The sequence below is a fragment of the Oncorhynchus kisutch genome, linkage group LG7 (genome assembly GCF_002021735.2).
Source record: "Oncorhynchus kisutch isolate 150728-3 linkage group LG7, Okis_V2, whole genome shotgun sequence".
In the NCBI taxonomy this organism is placed as follows: domain Eukaryota; kingdom Metazoa; phylum Chordata; class Actinopteri; order Salmoniformes; family Salmonidae; genus Oncorhynchus; species Oncorhynchus kisutch.
This window is the reverse complement of record NC_034180.2, coordinates 8,655,801-8,680,231: the sequence shown is the minus strand read 5'-3', so window position 1 is coordinate 8,680,231 and position 24,431 is coordinate 8,655,801. Positions and strand designations below refer to the sequence as shown.

General features: G+C 41.2%; 1 protein-coding gene across 1 annotated transcript in view; it reads right to left on the bottom strand.

The window, feature by feature from the left end:
• Positions 1-5,232, bottom strand: part of LOC109894154 (choline transporter-like protein 1) — a 38,497-nt gene extending 33,265 nt beyond the window's left edge. The window contains exons 1-6 of the mRNA XM_020487397.2: positions 4,840-5,232; positions 4,351-4,440; positions 2,148-2,290; positions 583-719; positions 382-475; positions 108-277 (exon numbers count right to left, since the gene is read on the bottom strand). Coding sequence (XP_020342986.1) covers positions 108-277; positions 382-475; positions 583-719; positions 2,148-2,290; positions 4,351-4,440; positions 4,840-4,983 — 778 coding nt within the window. The 5' untranslated portion in view covers positions 4,984-5,232. The remainder of the gene's footprint in view (positions 1-107; positions 278-381; positions 476-582; positions 720-2,147; positions 2,291-4,350; positions 4,441-4,839) is intronic.
• Between the last annotated feature and the right edge of the window lie 19,199 nt (positions 5,233-24,431).

Genomic DNA, 24,431 nt, shown 5'->3' with positions numbered 1-24,431 from the left:
AGCAGTATACAGAGAGCGAGATAAGTTATTTAGGATATGCACTATTATGCTTTAGGAGACTATACGGACAGGTAGAACATAAAACGCCACTTTAGAATGCACAGTACCTAGAGCCAGCACACAGAGGCCCATGATAATCTCCTTGCTGGCCATCACCCCGGCGATGACCCTGTGCAGCATGCTGTTGTCACTGACGAAGGTGACGAAGGCCTCAGCGAACTGGGCATAGCAGGAGACGTCCACGGGGGTGCAGCGGTGGAACACCGGGAGAGACTTACTGCACAAGGGGAGAGGATGGGGAAAATGGTGTCGTCAACATAAGTCTCGGGAGTGTCATTATATTTACTCGCTGTTGACTTGACACTGGTAAAAGGACTGTACCTTGGTGGCACGGGGAGTTTGGGGCACTTTTTGGATCTCTCTCCGTGGCTTGGATACCTGGAGACTGGAATGTCGTATGAGCAGAGCTCCGATCCTATGTAAAAATGGAGAAATAGGAAGTAAACTTTGTGCAATTGATTTTCACCAATTACCAATGGAATAAATGCATACAGTACGGATTAGAGCAGGAAGAACTCTCACCATTTTGCAGTGCAAACCTTTTGACGTCAGTGTACGTCTTGAGCTCTCTGTCTGGACACCTGGACACACAGAGGGCCATGGACTTGATCTTCCTGTTCAGGATGTCAATGTTGCAGGGGTCCAGGAAGAAGACATACCTGGGAAAGGTCAAAGAACAGGACCTCAATAAGGATGCAGGGAAGTATAAAAACGTCCTGAAACGAGGGAGATGGAATGTATTTGCCAATGGCCCAAGTCAAGTAAGACGGAACTAAACATCTGCACATTTGAGTGACATCCTTGAATGTTGCAAAATGTACGGTTCCATCTTGCATTACAATAAACTGCATACTGTCCTAAGTATATTTTCATAGTGGACTTTTTGACTAGGTAGGTTGTGTAAAATGTGATGTGGGATGGAGCTTAGCAAACAGTCAAATCTCTGTAGCCAAAACGCCCCTGCTGCCCCCTCAGTCAAAACGTCAATGGGCAACCAGCCCAGCTTAAGAAACAAAGCCCATTGTCTCATTGGAACTGTTCCTAGAGACTGCGAGAATGGAAACTTACTGGACTGGATGTATGAATCATTTATTAGAATATCTTCCCCCCAAAAAAGAACATGGACATGAATTAATGCAAAACATTGTTGCACTCAGGTTACATGTGAAATGGCACCCTATTCCCTAGTGGACTATTATTGACCCCAGCTCTGGTCAAAAATAGTGCATTATATAGAGAATAGGGTGCCATTTCAGACCCATATCAGTTTTTTCTGACCACAGGTAACAAGAAGTGAGTATAGTAAGATTTAGAGTAAAGTGTCTTACAGTAATGCCCTGTGCTGGCAAGCTAATTAAGCAATAAGGCGGGGGGGGGGGGGTAACCCGTTTATAATAGCAATAAGACACCTCAGGGGTTTGTGGTATATGGCCAATATACCACGGCTAAGGGCTGTTCTATCGCATGGCACAACAAGGAGTGTCTGGATACAGCCCTTAGCTGTGGTATATTGGCCATATACCACAAACCCCTGAGGTGTCTTATTGATATTATAAACGGGTTACCAATGTAATTAGAGCAGTAAACATAACTGTTTTGTCATACCCGTGGTATACGGTCTGATATACCACGGCTGTCAGCCAATCAGCATTCAGGGCTCCCAGTTTATAATCCTCTGTAACCCAATGATCTCACTAGTTAAGCCATCAACAGAACAAGTGAGCATCGAGGCTTTAACAGGCCTTGCATCAGATGAGCAAGAGAGTATAAGTGGCAAACTGGATTACCAAATTACAAGATCCATGTTTGTGCACCAGTAATGTTAAACTACCACAACAAAGGCTTGTCGATTGTGGGGAGGAACGGGGAGAGGAGCTAGCCTGGTTAAATCACACTGAACAATGGTGAAGGTCGTGTTCTGTCTGGTTTAACCAGGCTAGGAGAGAGGAGTCAAAACCTGCTGAGCCTACATTGTCATGGGAGTGGAAAGCTCAACCAAAACATTGTTATTACTTTGCTATTCCATGATAGGCTAATAACTGGTAAGCATCCATCTCGAGATGATCCACATTTCCAACGCGACTTACTTGTTGTCGGTCTGATCCCGGCCACTGAGTTCGACCCCCTCGATCTTCCCGTTCTTCTGACCGCAGGTGTTACCGTAGCTGTCGTAGCCAGAGATGAGCCTGGATGCAGCTCCCGTGGAGATGGAGAAACCAGCGATACAGGCCTACCGGGGAAGCAGCTTCCATTAATAACAACATGATCATCATCACCACCACCATCATCACGATGACAATGCACAAAACAATATCAGGGTAGAGCTGAACTACGCTGGTAATTACAATAATCAGTATATAACGCCATGTACTAAACGACCCATCGAATAACCTTCGCGAAACATAAACAGTGTAATTTTACTCCATACATGCAATCGAACAGAATAGGCGCCAGACAATGTACCACTATGCTTCATGTGGTTGGATTGACCAGTGTGCTTCATATTATGATATGTCATTACAGTTATTACAATATAATGTCCACTTACTGAAAAAGAAAGAGATCAATAGGATCTGCATGTGCTCAACGTAAGCCAGAGTAAAGTGTTGCACACTCAGCATGGGGCGCGTTTGAGTGGCAAGGCGAAAGCAGCCGTCTGTAGACTGAAATCGACGAGTAAATAAATAAACACAAATAAACGAGCCCACAATAACGGACCGTATTACATACAAACAATCACTCACAAACAAACATGGGGGAACAGAGGGTTAAATAATGAACAAGTCATTGGGGAATTGAAACCAGGTGTGTAAGACAAAGACAAAACAAATGGAAAATGAAAAGTGGATGGGCGATGACTAGAAGGCCGGTGACCGCCGCCCGAACAAGGAGAGGGACCGACTTCCGGCAGAAGTCGTGACAACAATGTGTAGCCTACAATACGTATTCAATTGTATTCACACTAAATATACACCCAACAAGTTTGAATTTGTTTGGTGACAACAATGTTACAGACAAGACAAGTTGTAGGCTATGACATGGGACACAACATTACAGTAATATTGAAATAAACCCATTAGCTGTATTGTCAGCAAGTAGGATATTTAATTTATTTATATTAGAAATGTGGATCACGTGTAGGCCTATGCAATTAGATTGTAAGGATGTAAGGACAAAGATCTATTTAAGCTCTAAATAGTCATCCAAACAAAATAGTCCACGTGTATTGGTAATAACCAATGATAAGTGGCAACATCAACAATTTAATAGCACGTAGTGCCTTTTGCTTACAACAAAACAGAAGGTTGTCTCCCACAATGCTTTGGTTCTGACTTCAAGTTGCAATTGGTGAGGACAGAGAGGAAAGAGGCGAAGCGAGAGGGATAACTGGGCCCAAAGTCCGTCGTCTCCAGCAGGTGGTGTTTTTGTCGAGGTTAATGAGTGTCAAATTTCATTTAAAAAATGTATTGCTTATTTGCTCTAATAGAAATGTTGTCATGATTAGGTTGTTTAACCTTTATAACTTGGCAAGTCAGTTAAGAACAAACTCCTTTTTACAATGACAGCCAAAGAACAATGGGTTAACTGCCTTTTTCAGGGGCAGAACGACAGCTTTTTTACCTTGTCAGCTCCGGGATTTGATCTTGCAACCTTTCGGTTACGGGCCCAACGTTATAACCACTAGGCAAACCTGCCGCTGATACTGATATAAATAGGACACGTTAAATCCCAGCAATTTTGAGAGCAAACTATCAGTTATGCCTGGTCGTCACTAGTTAACACAGCCACAAAGTCATAAACCCTGCCTATTTCTACAATTTAACTACTCCAACTGTGATTTGAAACCTAACCACACTGCGAACATTATGCCTAACCCTAAACATTAAATTTGGACCAAAATGCAAATGTTTGTTTTTATTAATTTTTACGATACACTTTGTGGCTGCGGTAACTAATGAAAACCGTTGTGCCTGGTCACACGCGTATCTGCCCTCTCATTGGCTAGAATGGTCCCACCTGATTTTGCCTCCTCTTTACTGCTTTCCAGATTATCTGGTCAATATAACGGATAATCTGTGGTGAGGAGCGACTGTAGTCGAAAGATCATGACCTTTGATCACATGGTTGTTGTAAAAGTCATGCAGTCTACATGTAGTCCCAAATCGAACAATGTCTATAATAACGCTACACACTTTGAAAGGCGGTGACCAGAATTTGTCAAAGTCTTGACGAAAGTGATCAGCTCGAACGCGCCCATGGTCATCTACAAAGAAACCACAGCAAACTCACCATTCCGATACAGAACAATGCGAATATGATGAGCCATGGAATATCCGTGCAGCTTCGATCCTCCAATGGTTTCCACTCGCGCTGCTTTTGCTAACAAATAAAAATAGGAAACAATCAAATTCGTCATCTGTGAACGCCTGGTGCATGCACAACACTGGTTTAACCTGGCGTGCTTTTTTCCCCCCTCATCCAGTGCTAACACATATAAATACTGTATAGTATTTGACTAAATAACTTACTTTCACCTAAATTAACATGAAAGCGTTTTTTTTTTTAGGCACGGAAGTAGTCCGTTGTTTAAGTGTAAACAACTATAGTTAACTACATACAGTACAGACAACGCTGCGAAAGATCTGCAGACAGTCGATGACAATTTGTTCGTTTTTGTAGCTAAATGGGTATGTAATCCCAAACAGATAATGTTAGCAACTAGTTTGGAAAATCTAAACAAACGTTTTGTCTTAAATATCCCTAAACCCGATTGATTACCTCTGAACTGCCACAGCATCCCATTGTTGACAGGCGATTTAGGGAGTGACTGGAACTTCCAAAACACAAAAAGTGCCCGCAAAACTTCCTTGCCTGTAACACTGCGCTTGTAAACAGATTAGATGCAAGGATGTGTATGAACATGCGATGAACTTTTTCCTTGTGAACGGAGGCGAAAGTGTCACTGCAATCATACGTTTTTTCTAATATTATTTTATGGCACTAAAACGCTTTCACTGTAGGCTAAACGTTGGATGCAACGCTGAAAACCCATAGACATTAAAACAGTGAAAACTCCAATGAGTTTACTGCAGACATTCACCTATTGTCGAATAAAAGCTTATAGAAATAAATATGTTTCTATTAAAATGCATGTTATTTTGACATGAATGCAAGTTGCAGAATTTGCTAACTGCTTTAGATAAAACATGCTTTGTTTTATTGTATTTTGACGTGTTGGGGTGTTGGTGGACACAGTACACTTTTGTTATCCAGGAAACAAATGTGCTTTTGTTTGTCTTGGAACATAAAAACATTCAGCTACTACAGAGCATAAAAAAAGCACCATAAACTTCCACCAGAACCTCAGTGACAATGGCACATTCTCTGACCGTCCAGAGCCATTTGTAATGAGCATATCAAAATCATCTGACAATTCAGTGTGAAATGGAATTCTAATCCCACTGCCCTGGGTGATGCCAGTATCTCATGATTTGATTCTGAAGCATAGCACTCTAGTCTGTGATGATTCACACACACAAACACCGCCTGGTTGCTGTCTTCTGCTATTAGAATGTTAATATTTTAATATTTCTTTTCTCTTTGGCAAATGACAGGAGTGTCAAGGAGTTTAATTTATTTTCTTATATATATATATATATATATATATATTTAATTATTATTCATTATACAAAATTGTCAACAACGTACATCCCTACATCTGACATGTCTCACAAAACAAAACAAGTATAAACAAGAAAATATTAAATATAAAAAAATGTAAGTGAAGATTGTATTCATTCAGAAGAAAATCTCATTATAATGATTCAGGAAGATGTCATTCTTTTTGTTATTTACTATGGATAATGTCTTAACAAGATTATTCAATTCAACCCACAATATTTGGCATTTTGGTATCGAATTCTGCCATTTTTGTTTGTGTATAAAGTATTTGGCAACAATATTTTTGTTTTTAAATCACAATTTCAATGGTCTTGTTATCATTGCAATAGTAACATACTATATCCTTCATGTCAGAAACATGAGTAGTGTTCAAAAACGTAAATAAGTATTCTGCAACCTTTTCCCAAAACTCTATCACAGGTCTACATTTATAGAACAAGTGAGTCACTTTCTTTTTTTCGCAGAAAAGGCAGATATCATTCATATAAACAAATTTGGACAAACTATAAATACATGGATATATCTTATGTAGAATCTTAAAGTGTGCTCCCTTAAATAAGTTTGGTATACAATATTCGTAAGGCATCAACCAAGCTTTTTTTCCCCAGACAATGTCAGGAATAAGCATGTTTCAGAAACGTTTTACTCGAGGCGAAAGTTGGTTCCGTGAACGGAACATTTGTCTTATGCATTTGTTGTTACAACAAGATTTCTCAAGTTAAGCCCGCGCCTTCTATACTGAGTTCTGGATCAGCTCTGTAATCATCACCAAAGATGAGTTTTCATTCGTGTCGGAACTGCTTTGATCACAGACATAAACTCTCTGAAAGGCGTTGGAAACTCATTCAATGTTATAAGTTGTTAATATGAAAGAATATTACCCCTGTTGTCGAAAACATCAAGAACAAAGTCAATATTCCTCTCATGCCAGCTAGGGTAGAACAATGATTTATTCCTTACAGTTACAGTACATTCCGGAAGTATTCAGACACCTTGACCTTTTCCACATTTTGCTATGTTACAGCTTTATTCTAAAATTGATTAAATTATATTTTTTCCTCAACAATCTACACAAAATACCCTATAATACCCCATAAAGTCAAACAGAAATACCTTATTTACATAAGTATTCAGACCCTTTGCTACGAGACTCGAAATTAAGCTCATATGCATCCTGTTTCCATTGATCACCCTTGAGATGTTTCTACAACTTGATTGGAGTCCACCTGTGTTAAATTCAATTGATTGGACATGAATTGGAAAGGCACACACTTGTCTATGTAAGGTTCCACAGTTGACGGTGCATGTCAGAGCAAAAACCAAGCCAAAAGGTCGAAGGAATGGTTCGTAGAGCTCCGAGTCAGGATTGTATCGAGGCACAGATCTGGAGAAGGGTACCAGCAATTGTCTGCAGCATTGAAGGTCCCCAAGAACACAGTGGCCTCCATTATTCTTAAATGGAAGAAGTTTGAAACCACCAAGACTCTTCCTGGAGCTGGCCGCCCAGCCAAACTGAGCAATCGGGGGAGAAGGCACTTGGTCAGGGAGATGACCAAGAACCCGATGGTCACTCTGACAGAGCTCCAGAGTTCCTCTGTGGAGATGGGAGAACCTTCCAGAAGGACAACCATCTCTTTAGCACTCCACCAATTAGGCCTTTATGGTAGAGTGGCCTGACAGAGGCCAATCCTCAGTAAAAGGAACATGACAGCCCGTTTGGAGTTTCCCAAAAGGCACCTAAAGGACTCTCAGACCATGAGAACCAAGATTGAACTCTTTGGCCTGAATACCAAGCGTCATGTCTGGAAGAAACTTGGCACCATCCCTACTTTAAAGCATGGTGGTGGCAGCATCATGCTGTGGGCATGTTTTGCAGCGGCAGGGACTGGGAGACTAGTCCGGATCAAGGGAAAGATTAATGGTGCAAAGTACAGAGAGATCCTTGATGAAAACCTGCTCCAGAGCACTCAGAACCTCTGACTGGGGTGACAGGACAATAACCCTAAGCACACAGCCAAGACAACGCAGGAGTGGCTTGGGGACAAGTCTCTGAATGTCCTTGAGTGGCCCAGCCAGGGTCTGGACTTGAACCCGATCAAACATCTCTGGAGAGACCGGAAAATAGCTGTGCAGCGACGCTCCCTGTCCAACCTGACATATCTCGAGAGGATCTGCAGAGAAGAATGGGAGAAACTCCCCAAATACAGGTGTGCCAAGGTTGTAGCCTCATACCCAAGAAGACTCAAGGCTGTAATCACTGTCAAAGGTGCTTAGACAAAGTACTTAATAAAGGGTCCAAATACTTATGTAAATGTTATTTTTCAGTTATTTTTTTTTTGTAAAATTACAAAAATTTATAAAAATCTGTTTTTGCTTTGTCATTATGGGGTATTGTGTGTAGATTTATGAGGACAATTGTTTTTGTAATACATGTTAGAATAAGACTAACATAACAAAATGTGGAAAAAGTCAAGGGGTCTGAATACTTTCCGAATGTACTGTATGTCTGAATTATTCCACAAAAGAGCGTTATGTGGGGAAACGTTGTGCAGGAAACATATTTTCCAGGACATTAAAGCTTGTTGGTGAGACCTAGCCAATTTAGCAGGTCATCTTTCAGGAATATCATTACATTTCAGTATAAAAATGAAGACATTCCAACTTATTGAACACATTGTTTGGAATGAAATACCAAATTGATTCTGTATTGACCAAACATCTTTTCAACAAATTGATCTTGAAAATGTTATTTATGTCAACAAAATCCAGCACTTCCACACCTCCTTCAGATCTTTTATTTGAGAGGACTGACTTTTTAAGTTTGTGAGACTTATTTTTCCAGATGAAGTCAAGAAATGTCTTGTTGATCTCTTTACAGGTAGAGGGATTAGATAGATCCCTTTGTAGCCAACCATGAACTATATTATTATTCTTCATTTTAGGAGAGGAATTCATATGTTGTCTGACTAAGTGTTTGTTTTGATAGAAGTATTCCTAAATATTTAACAATACATCATTCATTTGCGTGCCGTTATAGATTTGATTTTTTTCTCTTTTCAAGTGCAAAGAAATAACTGCTGTTTCTTTCGACCCTCTTCAATCCATTTTGCTCTTGATCTGCGAAAGGCACCCAGATCCTTGTAAAACTGTTCTAACTCTAGTGGTAAAGATTTAAACACAGACTCTTCTTCTTGAGATGGGTGATCTTTCTTTAGAAAACCGTCGAGTTTGCTCATCAAATCTTTTTCTCTAAGGTTCGTCAGGTTCTTCAGCTCAATGGCACGTTTAATGGCTACAACTCTGACCATCTACTTTCATGACCCGAGTCTGTTTGTGCAAAAAAAGACATATTTGATGTTTCCAATGAAAATAGGATCTTTAAGAAGTGTGTTGTTTCATTTTCAAAATCCCGGATTACCTTTTTAGATTTTTTACCAGCCTGTAACGAATAGCTAAAAAGGCTGGTACCCCGACTAACACAAACACGGTGAAATCACCAAATAGAATACAAACGGACACTCAATCTACTAGCTCAATTTATCCATCTCTTATTCACAAATCTAGAACAGCATATGAGATTTTGCAATGACCTGTAGGCTCGTGGCAAAGCCTGCAAAATGTTGAGATACCGGAGTGTCTCAGATACTCAGATATCACCAGGTACCACTGGTGTTACTGTTTTTGCTGGCAGCACCAGTGACATGTCGATAAAGCCAGTGACAATCAATAAAACCACAAACTTTTTCTCCCGGCAATGTTTTATAAAACCCTCAACAATTATATCAAAAAAGACTTATTAGCATTTGATTACTGTTTCAATATTGTAATCACATAATATGGCTTTCCTTCTGATAGATATGGCGAAATGAGGTGCTGCTGAAAAGCGTTAGACTCTATGCAGACAGCGCGGGGATGCTGACCCACACCGCAGAGCAGCCTACCTTAAACAAAAACACCAGACTTACTTAAAGGATTTAGAGAGTCAAAAAATAAAGAGAGTGAAGGATCTCACAGAAAGGGAATAAAAGACAGGTGTGAAGGAAATGGCGGGTCAGACAGGCAAAACACAGAGAGAGATTGAGAGCAGGAATGACAGTGTTTACCCCCCACCCCCATCCACTCCAGACACTGAACCCAGTACTGCAAGGTCAGAATTAAGACACTGTGTCTGTAGGAAGACATATGTACTCTGTATCTACAGAGTTACTTAAAGGGATAGTTCACCCAAATTACAAAATGACATGTTGGTTTCCTTACCATGTATGCAGTCTATGGACAAGGTATAACATAAAACCATGCTGTTGTTTCCCTGGCCACTGTTTCAAATGCCATTCCCTGGCATTATACTGGAGGTTGAAGAACATCATGTCAAAGTAAAGTGCATGTGCAGGAATGGTGTCAACAAGTTCTACAGGCCAAGCCCAAAGAGATGATATCAACTGGGGATGACCAGATTGTTTGTCTGATCCCAGTGCCGCTGCCAGTGAACAAAATATCAGTTCAAATGTGTCACAGTATCTGGAAGTACTTGGAGGAGCACTTGAATGTGTGAAGGTGGCAGATGTGAACTGGCTACTAGTGAAGAAGCCGTCTGCAGCTAGGAAGCAATGGCGATTGGCTCAGAGATGATAAGAGATGGACGCGACACAATAACATGTAAAAGTGAAGAACAATGCAGGATAAATTGCATTAACATGTTTTACTGCGTACAAAATGTTCGTATCAGTGTGGTTAGGACAACAGTTTTAGTTAGTGTTTCTAATGTTCTAGTGGACATGTTTTAGATGCTTGCATGACAATGTTGTGATATGAAAGACACATTTTAGTCTAGGCTTCATCTTTTGGTCTTAATCTTTGACCAATAACCCCAATTTTATTGTTCAGATTAAATCAACCCTTTTTATGAAATCTGAAATGATTTGTAATTTAAAAAATGAAATAAATAAATTGATCAAATTTGTTTGAAATAATCTTGTGTTTGTCATTGGTTTCACATTGTGTCACTGGTGTTACATTGTGTCACTGGTGTTACGTTGCATCACTGGTATTACTGTATGGTATATTGGTGTTCTGGCACCATAGTTGCACAATTTAATTGAATATGGGTTTTGTATCTACCTAACTGTTGCTACATTCATTAGTAAACATTTTAAGGATATGATCCTTGAATTTAAGGATCATATCCTTACATTTTGATGACTCAAACTCAATTATTTCTAATGTTACTATAAAACAATAATAAATCAATATAAATGGAAAAATGTCAGACAATAGAACTTTACACATGCATGTTTAAAGTACATTATTATCTTGAACCTTTTCTGTCTTTGATTATGTATGCAAATTAAAGACTGAAATTGCATTCTAGAAAGCCTGAATTGTCATCTAAAATATGGGTAACACCAGTGACAAAAAGGCAGCATTTATTTAATGTAATGTAGTAAAAATATAAAAAAATATGTTAAGCTGTCATTTATGTTGATTCATAATGTTAAGGGGTTAACTATTATCTGACAAAGTTTTGATATATATATATATATTTTTTTTTATACAATTTGTGAAAGTTGGCTGTTCAAAAAGCCACCATTTTCATAGAATAACCCAATAACTCCACCTGGTGGTGAATTTGGAGAACACCGTGACAGCAGACAAGAATCGGCTACATTAATGAGATTGTGGGTCGGTTTCCCGCTCAATAGTTTGTGTCCAGTAAAACCAGCAAGTAAGATTTGCTCTTGATGTGAAGTCGCAGTTTAGCTGACGTTTTACGTTTTAGTGAACATAAATATGCAATTGTCAGCTGAATACGTACAAAAACTGTTTTTAAAAAGTACTTACTATTCTAATGTATGATTGTATTGTGATTGTATAGTGTAGTTGTTTATTTCTGTTGTGTAGCTGTTCCTGCTTGGAGAGTTGTTCCTGTTGTATGATTATATACAGTAGTAATGTGTAGCTGTCCCTGTTGCGTGGTTCTATAGCTCTCTCTGTTGTCGTTGTGGCAGTTATTGTTTAGCTCCTGTTATCGTCCAACAGTCAGCGTTGGGCCCTCCCATGACTCTGAGCATGGGCACTAGGTCCTGGGGGTAGCAACACATGAGGCCAGGCTGCTGCCCCGAGGCTGGGGAGAGAACTGACCCTCATTGGATACTACACCTACAGAGAGAGAGAGAGGACCGGGTCAGTATAACACACACACACAGGTATGCAAGAACACATACACAGTCCTGACCTTCACAAATCCGCACTATTACAGTCTACAATGAGCCCGTTCCTCCTATAGCTCCACCCACCAGCCTCCTATGACGTACACACACACACATACAGTATATACAGCACATACACATATGACTTTAATCAAGACATGATCAATTAAAAATCAAAACATCAAATAATTTAGGATGAATTTAGGATGCTTATTGGTATGTTTATTCTCATAAACTGCACTGTAAAGTTATTTCGGAGAGAATAATTGACAGGTTGTATAGCAAAGTATAGCACTCTTCCAGATGCTCAAAGCGCTTTACGTAGTAAAATGGCAAAAGTAGTGCACTGTATAGGGAATAGGGTACCATTTGGGATGTAGCCTGTTCTGACTACAGTGACTTCTATACAGGTAGGCCTAAAGCAATGTCCCTTCCCTGGCCGGACGTGGCCCCGGCATGGCCCCCAGCCACTATATTGTCTAAGTTCTAAATGTATGTAAATCCCTCTTGTAAACGAGATATCGGCTAAACCATCAAAAGCCACACTTTGTGTGCGTCTCAAATGGCCCTATTTCTTTATTTTTAACTTTCTTAACACTTTTCTTCCCTTAAAACTGCCTTGTTGGCTAAGGGCTTTTAAGTAAGCACTTCACTGTAGGGTCTACCTACACCTGTTGTATTCCGTGCATGTGACAAATACAATTTGATTTGATATTCCCATAGGACTCTGGTCAAAAGTAGTGCACTATATAGGGAATAGGGTGCCTTTTGGGATGCAACCTACACTGAATATACAACACATTATGAACACCTGCTTTTTTCCCATGAAATACACTGACCAGGTGAAAGCTTTGATCCCTTATTGATGTCACTTGTTAAATCCACTTCGATCAGTGTAGATGAAGGGGAGGAGACAAGTTAAATAATGATTTTTAAGCCGGGAGACAATTGAGACATGGGTGCCAGTCACAGGGTGAATGGGCATGACAAAAGATTGAAGTGCCTTTTGAACGGAGTATTGGTAGCAGGTGCCAGGCGCACCGGTTTGTGTCAAGAATTGCAACACTGCTGAGTTTTTCCACATTCAACAGTTTCCTGTGTGCATCACGAATGGTCCACCACCCAAAGGACTTCCTGCCAACTTGACACAACTGTGGGGAGCATTGGAGTCAACATGGGCCAGCATCCCTGTGGAACGCTTTAGACACCTTGTAGAGTCTATGCCCCCGACGAATTGAGGCTGTTCTGAGGGCCATATTAGGAAGGTGTTCTTCATGTTTCGTACTCTCAGTGTATATCCACTGTGTTCTTGTGACATGCTGTACTTGAAAACACACTCTTTTATTTGAAATACTAATTCAATAGCCTAATGTATTCAAGCAGGCCTAGTCCCAGAGTAATACACTAACTGGCCATTTTACAATAGGAAGCAATTCACTTTCAATAGAAGGAAAGTGAGAGAAGTGGAATGGGCCGTTGAGTGATGCGAGCATGGGCAAGGGAGCTGATCAGGGCCGGACTAAAGTTCAGGAAAGCTGAACTTGATTCGAATCCTCCACGATATTGCGACACGAGTGACCAATCGAAGCTCACTATAGCTTCCAACCCTTATTGGATTGGCTGGCATTGGCTGTTGATACGTAGCACGACCTAGCTGGCTTGTTAGCACCCACAGGAGGGCGAGGCTAGCATGGCTAGGCGAGTGCCGCTAGTATAGTGTAAATGGCCGGTCTCGCCGTCAAATCTTGTGGGCGAGCCGAATCGCGAGCACCGTTAAAAGTCAAAGTGGGTTGGTGATTGGTGGGAGCCTCCCCATACAGTCTTTGTATCCTCCTCGCCGACCTGTCAGCTCCCCGCCACGGCGCGAGCAACTGGAAGACAGCAAACAGCATCCCCACGAGCCCTCGCGGAACTCAAGCCAGGAACTGTTCGAACCGGGTCAGCGCCCGGTACTACCGATACCGAAAGATGGCATATTTCGACATGAGATCTCATGTGCCAGAAATTGCTGTCCACTTTAAAAAAAACAGAAATTGCAGCTCCACTGTTGTGCACTCTCACACACTCCTAACCCTTTCATAGACGCTAACTACCTTTAGCGCCTATTGGCAATAAATAGTATCATCGGTAACATTTTATATGGATAGTCCATCTGTAGATCCACAGATCTCCTAACCCTAACCTTAAAACGTATTCTAACCCTGAACTTAACCCTAACCCTTCTAAACCTAACCCTAACCTTAGCAAGCAGTTGCTTATCATCCAATAGTTTATTGACCGTATAAAAATCCGGACTATCCAAATAAAGTGTGACTATCTTCTGGCTGGGGTATTTTTGTTAAGAGCCCCGATGCTCGTTCTGAACGTTAAAACGCATCGCTTGGTTTTGGAAACCTAAGGAAAATATATTTCATACCAGCAAGATCTAATTCTCAAAAAACTAAAGGTTAAATTACTATACACCTTTATACGACATTTAGGGTTCCCATATTTCCATGTTCCAGTATGAAGCGATTTCAGTGCCAACAGAAATTGTATTTGATCTTTTTCATTTTGAATTTGTGTTAGGATATTGAATATTATTCAATATTTTTGCATTTGTAATGCACAAATTGAATTAGGGTTGCAAAATTCCAGGAACTTTCAATAAATTCCCTGGTTTTCCATAAATCATGTTTGGATGATTCGGGATATCTTGCTCATTCCCTTCTGACTCCAGGAAACATCCAACCGTGATTTCAGAAAAATCTGGGAATTTATTGAAAGTTCCCAGAATTTTGCAACCCTAAATTGAATCATTAAATTCCTAAATTGAACTTGTATTTCATGATTTTGAACTGAATTGAATGAATATTGCATTCTGTTTTAAAGTTACATTTCAATTTAATAAAATATTGTAATTGAATGTGTGTCTATTCAGTTTCAATATAATTAAATATTCTAACACAAATACAATTTTTGTTGGCACTGAAATCGCTCCATATTACGGCGCTTGTTTACTGAAAACGGACAGAGACGGACCTGTACTAATTACCTATCTGCGTCTCCAAACACCTGTGTAAACAGAAGACAGGCCACAAACATGTCACTGAAAAATACTGTCGGCTGCAACTGTGTTAAAACCCGGTTTCAAAAAAGTGTACAGTAAGTGTATATTTTGCATTTGTGAAATTATTTTGTTGTGATATGAAAGTAGGGTGCTTTACGTTAATAGAACCTTAATGCATGTGGCTTTTTTTGGCTTCTAGAGCCAATTCACCACAAAACAGAACGAGGTCATTGGACTATAAGAAGTAACGTTAGGGTTCCTTTAGGCCATTATTGGGCTAACACACTCCCAGCATGAGCCGTAATAACATGCCCCGGATGGTTGTTAAGTTAGCCACTGTTTGTAGTGAATAATCAGAAAAGTTGTCTTATTCTTATCTGTATTTTTGGTTAGGGGCTCATAAGTAAGTATTTCACTGTAAGGTCTACACCTTACACCTGCCCTGTGTGTCTGTGAGCGAGTGTATTCATCAGTGTATTAACACACTGAGGTTTATCTTTCCTTCGGCAGCATGTGGAAGCATTGCTTTGCCATGTCCATCCCCTCTGTTGTCTTTACTCTCTGTGCCAACTACCAAAGGTTTTACAGTACACTCGCTCTCTTTCTCACACACACACACACACACACACACACACACACACTCCCTCTCTCTCACACACACACTCGCTCCCTCTCGTTGTACCACACACATACACACCATTAGAAATCACTTGTCACCCTCATGTCAGCCACCTATGTCAGTGTTTCCCCTATATTCATTTAGCAGTATTTTCTTTATATCTATCATTTTTGGGATAGTAAAGTTTTCCGTATCAACTTAAATGACTAATACCAGATCTAAATTATGTAGAAAAGATAATGGAGCTGTAAATAGGTTTTTATTAGATCATCTTTGAGAACTAACAACCACCAGAATAAAAACTACACAGTCAGGGAGAATCTAAAGTTTAAAAAAATGTCATGGCATTGGTCCACATTGTTTTGAGTCACTCAGCTAGCATAAGAACACAACATAAGCCATTGCAAAATGTGTAGAATTGCAGGAAATTGGCTTTAAAACGGAATTTTTTTCTCTCAGCCCCATGACAACCAAAAAAAGTATAGAATTGCAGGAAATTAGGTTTGAAAGTAACTGCCAAGGGAAAAATCGCACTTTTAAAAGTTTGTATTTGGTTAACTCATACCCAAACAATGTTGTTGACTTGTCCTATACCTGTATTTGTGGCCAAAGCATAAATTTAACAAAAAAATCACTTCAAAAACCCCACCTCAAACATAAAAATGCTTGCTATTTCTTCATAGAGTATGATGTAATACTCATAGACATTAAAACCAGTAGATCGTGATAGTGCTGACATAATCCACATTTTCTATCGAAAACTCCAGATGGCGCATGAAGCCGGAAGTATTTTAAGTTTAAACTCGCCATATTGCTGAATGGTGCTAAATTCCACCCCCAAAAATCGCTAAGGATCCGTAAGTGTCCGTAACTAGCAAAGGATCATGGTTGATGTAGTCGTTTTCATCCTGCCTGAGCGAATCAACCCAATGCTGCTAGATGACATCGGCGTCAATACCGGATACCACGTGCAAGGAGCGCACATGAGGGTGCCAGTCTCCTCATAGCCTACCCATCGTGATTGGTCGCACATGGTCCTGTGTGATGACAAATTTAGTAGTCAGAATGGATCACTATCTAATTGATTATCTCAACAACAAAAAATTGCGAACTTTAAAATAATTCACTGTGGTGAACTTTATCATAATAAACACATTTTAGAGCCCAAAACGGCCATCCCCCCAAAAAATGTTGGGCCATAATACAGATTATAATTTACATTGGCTTTCTAGGGTAGACCAGGGCTTTTGGCACCGCTAGGTTGTACACAGTAACTGACTAGCGGAGCTCGTGACTTCACACTCCAGACCGGACACTGGGGGCCTGGTAAATTCTCCTCAGCAGGATGAGCTAGCCAGTCTACAAGCGGGAATATTTTGAATGGCCGGGATACGCCCACACCATTCCAACACAGAACAGCTGCTTTTTAACAGTCTTCATTACAATTTTTTGGAAGGAAAACTATTTCACTCATATTGTAAGTAATGATAGGTCATATTTCATAGAAATCTGTAAACACTGGGTAGTTACTTTAAAACAGCAACATTTTGTCTCTGAGGCAAAAAGGAGGGACTCTAAAATCGCTATTGGCCACACACCCCCATGCAAACCTTACAAAATCCTAGGGGAAACACTGTTATGCCATTGTGTGTGATTTCATTAGTGCGATTCAGATTTGTATCATTATGTCTGGTGGTGCTACAGCAGATGTTGGTCAGCTTTGTGTGTGTGTGTGAGAGAGCTTTGTGGGGATATGTGTGCGTGGAGAGGGCTTGGGTGGGCTTATCCAAAACTCCTGCTGTCGGTTTAATCCCCTGGCGTGTGTGTTTTTACGTGCCCACACACACGCTGAGACAGTAAACACACACAAATACACACAGTATTTAGTATGTCAGTGTGTCAGAGGGTTTTTCAGCACCCCCCTTTCAGTCAAGGCCTACCTGTCAATCATGCAGTAGGAATAGCCAGGCCTAATTGTATTTGTGTGTTGGGAGTCAATACAATTATTTATTTTGGGAGAGTATCTTGTATGGACATCGATTGACCAACACATGACATGATGTATTGGTCTTTATCTCTACTGATGAGTGGGCAAGTTGGTTTTGTATGACCCGGTGTCCCAGGTGTGGAGATTTCATTTAAGGATCATCGAAATTGTCTAATTAAGCAATACTTTTAGGTGGTGTGGTATTTGGCCAATATGCCACGAGTGGCTGGATACAGCCCTGGCTGACAGCCTTAGTATAGCAGACTCATATGAGAAAACATTTATTTTTACTGCTCTAATTACATTGGTAACCAGTTTATAATAGCAATAAGGCACCTCGGGGTTGTAGTATATGGCCATATAGTGTCCATAAGAACAGCCCTTAGCTGTGGTATATTGGCCATATAGCACACCCCCTCGTGCGTTATTGGTTAAATATACCACGGGTTTCAGCCAATCAGCATTCAGTGCTCGTACCACCCAGTTTATAATGTACAATAGAAAATTAGAAATTAGTTTCCACTTCTTGGTTGACAGACACACTTTCCAATAGCAAGAAAGGGGGCGGGATTGCAATATCTTCTCGGGAGAGAGGTTCATGGACAGTGGACCTCTGCGCTCGGTTGGTGCTGAAAATATGTATCGGCTTCGGGCACCTCCGTACAATCTACCTGCCGATATCGTTCGTGTCTTGGATTAAAAAACGCCTAGCCGTTTTCTCAGCACATGCACCGAAGGCCTCGACCAGTGAAAACAAACAACTTCAGATACTTATCTTTTAGGCGTACACTGTGCCGTAATGGAGAAGGACAATGTAGCTATCTAGCGAAATTGCTAACACAGAGGACCCAGCACCAAAACTTCGTATGGAGATTAAAACGGTTATCAATCTAATCTATCAACGGAGGACATTCACGCGATTTGGGATTTATTCACTCACGGAGCCGGTGTGACTCCATATAGCTAACGTTACAGGTAAATGGCTAGCCAGGTTTGTCAAAATGCTGTTGTTATAATGGAACCTATGAGCTAATGTTACTGTAGCTAGGTAGCTCAAACGCTCAGGTGTTGCCACCAAGTTAGCAGTTTCCTATCTAGCTAGTAGTTAGCCACCAGAAATGGCTAGCAAAATATCCACTCCATTCCACTGAAGCTAGCTACATTTTAACAGGGGGCTTTAGTTAGTCATATACTAGTAACGTTGGTCAATTCATAGTTGGCTAAGGTTACCATAACCAACTCTCACCTAACACTGTAGACAGTAACGTTCATGTCTATATTATTTTCGGGGCAAAGTTGTTGAATCGGAGTCAACGTCCATACAGTCTCGATGTGAGGCTAACGAATATGTATTACTCTGACCTCAAACGAGTTGTGGTTTAAGGTGTCATCTCGCTTCGAGCAAAAGACCGGGCCGTCAGAACACATCGGGCTGTGCCGCTGCGTCGACCCCGGGTTTGAAGGTGTCTTTTCTCAACCTAGACAGGAGAGTGAGTTCGGGGATCCGTTTTGAGGCCTATACGAGAAAGAGAGTGGAACCGCAGCGATACACACCCCAAAAAATAGACGGAATGGGTTTGTCAACGAGAATGAGAAAGGGTTTCAAATCATATCGCTTTTTTTTTTCACTGAACACGAACACAAACTAACCTTTTCGATCGGTTGACGAAGCTTCGGTATCACAGATTTACTAGAATTGTATATAGCCTACCTACCCATTTTAGATTATCCAACCATTTGTCAGCCTTTATGGTTTTTCAGACTACATGAATGGAATATTTCGCTACCCCAGGTGTGCCAATATAATCGTGGGATTACATGAGGCTCAATGCCTGTGTGTGTGTCAAACCATATACACAGTTTGGAGGTGTGGTAGCTAGTATTTACCAAATCCAAAAGAAGTCTCGTTTGTGATTTAACTCCTTTCACTGTTATTGTCCCCCTGGCTACATATGCAGCCTGATGTCAAATCACATGCTGCACTAAGGCCTATCCCGTGGCAGACCAGATACCAACCTGCGGTTTTGTGTGGGGGTGTTGCCCAGCCCTAGTAGCACATGCTTGTGTGGTAACACTTGACAGGGGATCCTGTTGAGGACTGAACACATGATTGTCATCTCCCCTTCAGCTATTTAGATGGTGTTTTGTTCCTTTACGTGCACAGGGCATGCACGTGTGATTCTGCAGGCAGGGTCCACTTTTGAAAACTTGGGAAGCTTGCAGCATGAAGGGTGGATAAGATGCAAATGAGCCGTGAGGTCACAGTAAGATCCTCCCTGTAAGGGAAGGAAAGATCATTCAGAGAGGGAATATAGAAGGTGCATGTATCAAACAAAAGGAGACGAGGAGAGGAAGCTATTCAAGAGTATTGGGTTTCAACTAGCTTCTGTAACCACCAAGTCAGATTCCACAGCCACAAATGTGATTTTTGGTCTTAATTTAAGGTCAGGGTTAGGCATAAGGTTAGCAGTGGGTTTAGGTTTAAAATACAATGTGAAGAAGAGTAATTGTAGGAATGGGTGGGTGTTTTTCACTGTATCACCATAGAAGCTAGTAACTAACCTACAGCTCTACTCATCATGTATCAAACAAAAGGAGATGAGGAGCTGAAGCTATTCAAGAGTATTGGGACACATCCGATCCTCACCTCCATTCTGATGAATGGGGACTGAATGATACACTCAGGGAGAGAACAGTGGTACTCGTGTGCCGCTGGCAGCGGATTCCAGGCTCCGTGGAGCGACGACTCACTCTGGGCTGCAGACCTCTGCCACCCCATCGATCTGCCACCCCATCGATACGCACACAGTCCATTTGAATGCAAATGTATGCACTTCTCCTCAGCTGCCCCCCACTGGTCCAGGAGAAGTTGTTAGTGGTGATGTTTAATGTATTACGGTAACCAGGTTTCCGTACAACCTTTTTATGTAAGGTAAAGTCCACGTTGGATGAAACATGTCTCCACAGGCCTGACGGGAACAGCCAAATTTGTCGGTAAAACTTGCCAAATGCCGGCAAAAAACAAAATACCCAAGGCGAGGTGAGATCTTTTTGTGTCTGTAAAATGAATTGTGTAAGAAATGGAGGTGGAAATGCCTGTTTGCAGAAATACTGATATAATAACCATCATATCGGAAGTTACCTTGGAGCCACGTGGTAATATTTTGTAAGATCCTCCCAATGGGACTCCCAATGGGAAGAATGCCGTTTATTAGGTTACAGATGAAATAAATGGTGAACTTTACTTGGGTGACGCACGTGATGAGCTTGGTGCTCCTTTCCAAACAAACATTTATATTTTTTTGCTGTCTTATTCTGCTGACACAATTGATGCTTGACTGCGGTTGGACAAATATAAATAATCTGCTATTTTGTCTATAATAATCTCACCGTGTAGGCTGGACTATACCGGCACTGTATCTGCTAGCTATTGGCTGGAGCGCATGTATCAAGACCAGAGGAGGGACATTGGCTATATAGCGCAATTTATTTTGTCACAAAAACCACCAGTGAAGTTGGAAATGTGATTGGAAACCCATTTGTACTTTTTATTCGGTACATGGGAATTTAACTGCAAAAGTTATTTTTATGTGCACTACGGTTGGTGGGGAAATGAGCATATTGTTTTTATGCCGATTTTTTTTATATTTTATATTCTCATGGAAATCTGTTGCCAATTGGAAACCTAGCTAGTAAAGAGAGGAGCCTGTGCCAACAGTTGTGGCCGACTGGGCGCTTCTGCGGCCGATGAGGGAAGGAGGAAACAGTCATTGTGTTCATGAGTGGACTCAACTGCCTTGTTTATTGGGTCTGTGTGTATTGTATCCCACAGTATACACTCATTCTTTCCACCTAACCTCAGTGTTTTGTTTGTCATCGGTTCACTTTTGTCTCAAGGCCCCCTTTCCACAGCATCCGGGGCAGCTTTGGTCAGACGTCTCCATGGAAACCAATTGAAGCCAAGTTCTTTTGGTCAGGGTGGGGATATCTCACTCACACCTAAAAAGTGATAAGGGAACGAAAACCTTTCTGAGTGTGTTGTCGTAGATGCAGGGTGGTCTCAGTGTAAAAAATTACGTTTAAAAAAATTCATATATATATTTTTATTTTGCGAACAGATGACGAGACGAGATGGCCGGGTATTCGTGCCTTTTTGTGCGGTAACGTGGACTCTTAACAAGGCGATGAAGCTTTGTTGCTCCAAGCAAATGAGGACGTGTAGAAAGGCGCAGCAACACACAGAAATATAACCTATGACAGCACATGCAGTCAGGAGGAGAGGGGAAGATGTGCGTCAAAAATTATATACGTTTGAATTGTATTGTATTGTTATTTGCTATTGTAACGGTTAATATGGAGGCTGTGGTCATTTGGCTGGCCAAATACCATCATCCAAAATTCCATCGTGTCACAGCCCTACTCAGATCATAAGTATATTTTATTGCAAGAAGGAGGTGTAACGACTTTGGTTTGTCAGTTGTGTATATTGTTTCAAGCACCAGATGTAGTGTGACAGTCAAGGGGTGTTTTCTGAACGAATTAAACAATGTACTTCATTATTCTCCTTGGAATTGGAATGATGGCTGAACATGTAGAGACAGAGAGATAGGGAGTTCAATGTCCCTGAGCAATGAGGGCATGTAGCCTAGAGACAGACGCACAGCTGTTGTGCACACACGTACACATTTCCCAAAGAATGATGGCTGAAAACGTAGAGACCGAGAGATGGGGAGTTCAAAGCCTCTGAGCAATGAGGGCATGTAGCCTAGAGACAGATGCACAGCTGTTGTGCACACACATACACATTTACACTGTTGCGTCCTATTACATTGTTCCCCGCTGAGTGTGATGATGTAGGTGAGCAGGCCCTACAAGGAAGGCATCAGCTTGTTTTACCCAGCAGCCACCTGAAAAGAAGAGGAAGTGATGTTGATCATGAGCTAATCCTCGTGGAATCTGACTGTGTCAGAATAGGCTAGCTCTCTGTTTCAGTCTCTCCCTGTCAGGTATCGTCTGTGTCAGTCTTCAAAGCATCTCCTCGCCTCCTCAAAACGCATTGGCGGAGAAGGCCTAAGGGGAGGTACCTTGGACCTTCTCCCCTCCAATGTGATTTGAGAAAGGTGGGGAAAGACGAATTGAGAAAAATTCCCAGATGAAGCAGCTAGTTTGTTGGTTGAGTCAGTGGGAGGTCCTCCACAGCTAGGTCAATGGTCCAGAAGTCAAGACTTCTCTTGGACAGTGGACACCAGAGAGGGAGAGAGACACTCAAGACTTGAACACAGTCCCGTTTAGGAGAATACTTGTAAAATGCTTGATCCTTGATTCCTTGAAGTTTGATGACAGGTTTAACACGATTACGGTAGAAAAGCATAAGTGAAGATCGATAGGTGTACGCCAAGGTTCTATCACATTACTTTTGCAATGTAAGTTTTGTAGTAGATCCAGACTACAAATATAAAGTGGCAAGAAAGTATGTGAACCCTTTGGAATGACCTGGATTTCTGCTTAAATTGGTCATACAATCTGATCTGAGGTCACAACGGTAGACAAGCACAGTCTGTTTAAACTAATAACACCCACACAATTAAGTTTTCATGTCTTTATTGAACACACTGTGTAAATATTCACAGTGCAGGGTGGGAAAGTATGCGAACCCTTGGATTTAATAACTTGTTGACCCTCCTTTGGAAGCAATAACCTCAACCAAATGTTTTCTGTAGTTGCGGATCAGACCTGCACAACGGTCTGGAGGAATTTTGGACCATTCCTCTTTATAAAACTGTTTCAGTTCAGCAATATTCTTGTGATGTCTGGTGTGGACCGCTCTCTTAAGGTCATGCCACTGCATCTCAATCGGGTTCAGGTCAGGACTCTGACTGGGCCACTCCAGAAGGCATATTTTCTTCTATTGAAGCCATTCTGTTGTTGATATACTATTGTGTGGGTCGTTGTCCTGTTGCATCACCCAACTTCTGTTGAGCTTCAATTGGCGGACAGCCTACATTCTCCTGCATAAAGTCTTGATAAACTTGGGAATCCATTTTTCCGTCGATGAGATCAAGCTGTCCAGGCCCTGAGGCAGCAAAGCAGACCCAAACCAAGATGCTCCCATACTTTTGGGATGAGGTTTTGATGTTGGTGTGCTGTACCATTTTTTTTCTCCACACATAGTGTTGTGTTCCTTCCTTTTGCGAACTTCAGACGTGCAGCAATGTTTATAATGGGCAGCAGTGGTTTCTTCTGTGTTGTCCTCCCATGAACACCATAGTTGTTTAGAGTTTTACGTATTGTAGACTCGTCAACAGAGATGTTAGCATGTTCCAGAGATTTCTGTAAGTCTTTAGCTGACACTAGGACTCTTCTTAACCTCATTGAGCATTCTGCGCTGTGCTCTTGCAGTCATCTTTGCAGGACGGCCAGGCCTAGGGAGAGTAGCAACAGCACTGAACTTTCTCCATTTATAGACAATTTGTCTTACTGTGGACTGATGAACATCAAGGCTTTTAGAGATACTTTTGTATCCCTTTCCAGCTTTATGCAAGTCAACATTTCTTAATCTTAGGTCTTCTGAGATCTCTTTTGTTCGAGGCATGGTTCACATCAGGCAATGCTTCTTGTGAATAGCAAACTCACATTTTGTGAGTGTTTTGCGTAGGGCAACACTAACCAACATCTCCAATCTCATTGTGTGTGTGACACTGTTCTCATCTCATTGTGTGTGTGTATAAACTCAGAAAAAAAGAAACGTCCCTTTTTCAGGACCCTGTCTTTCAATGATAGTTCAAATAACTTTCCAGATCTTCATTGAAAAGTTTCCCATGCTTGATC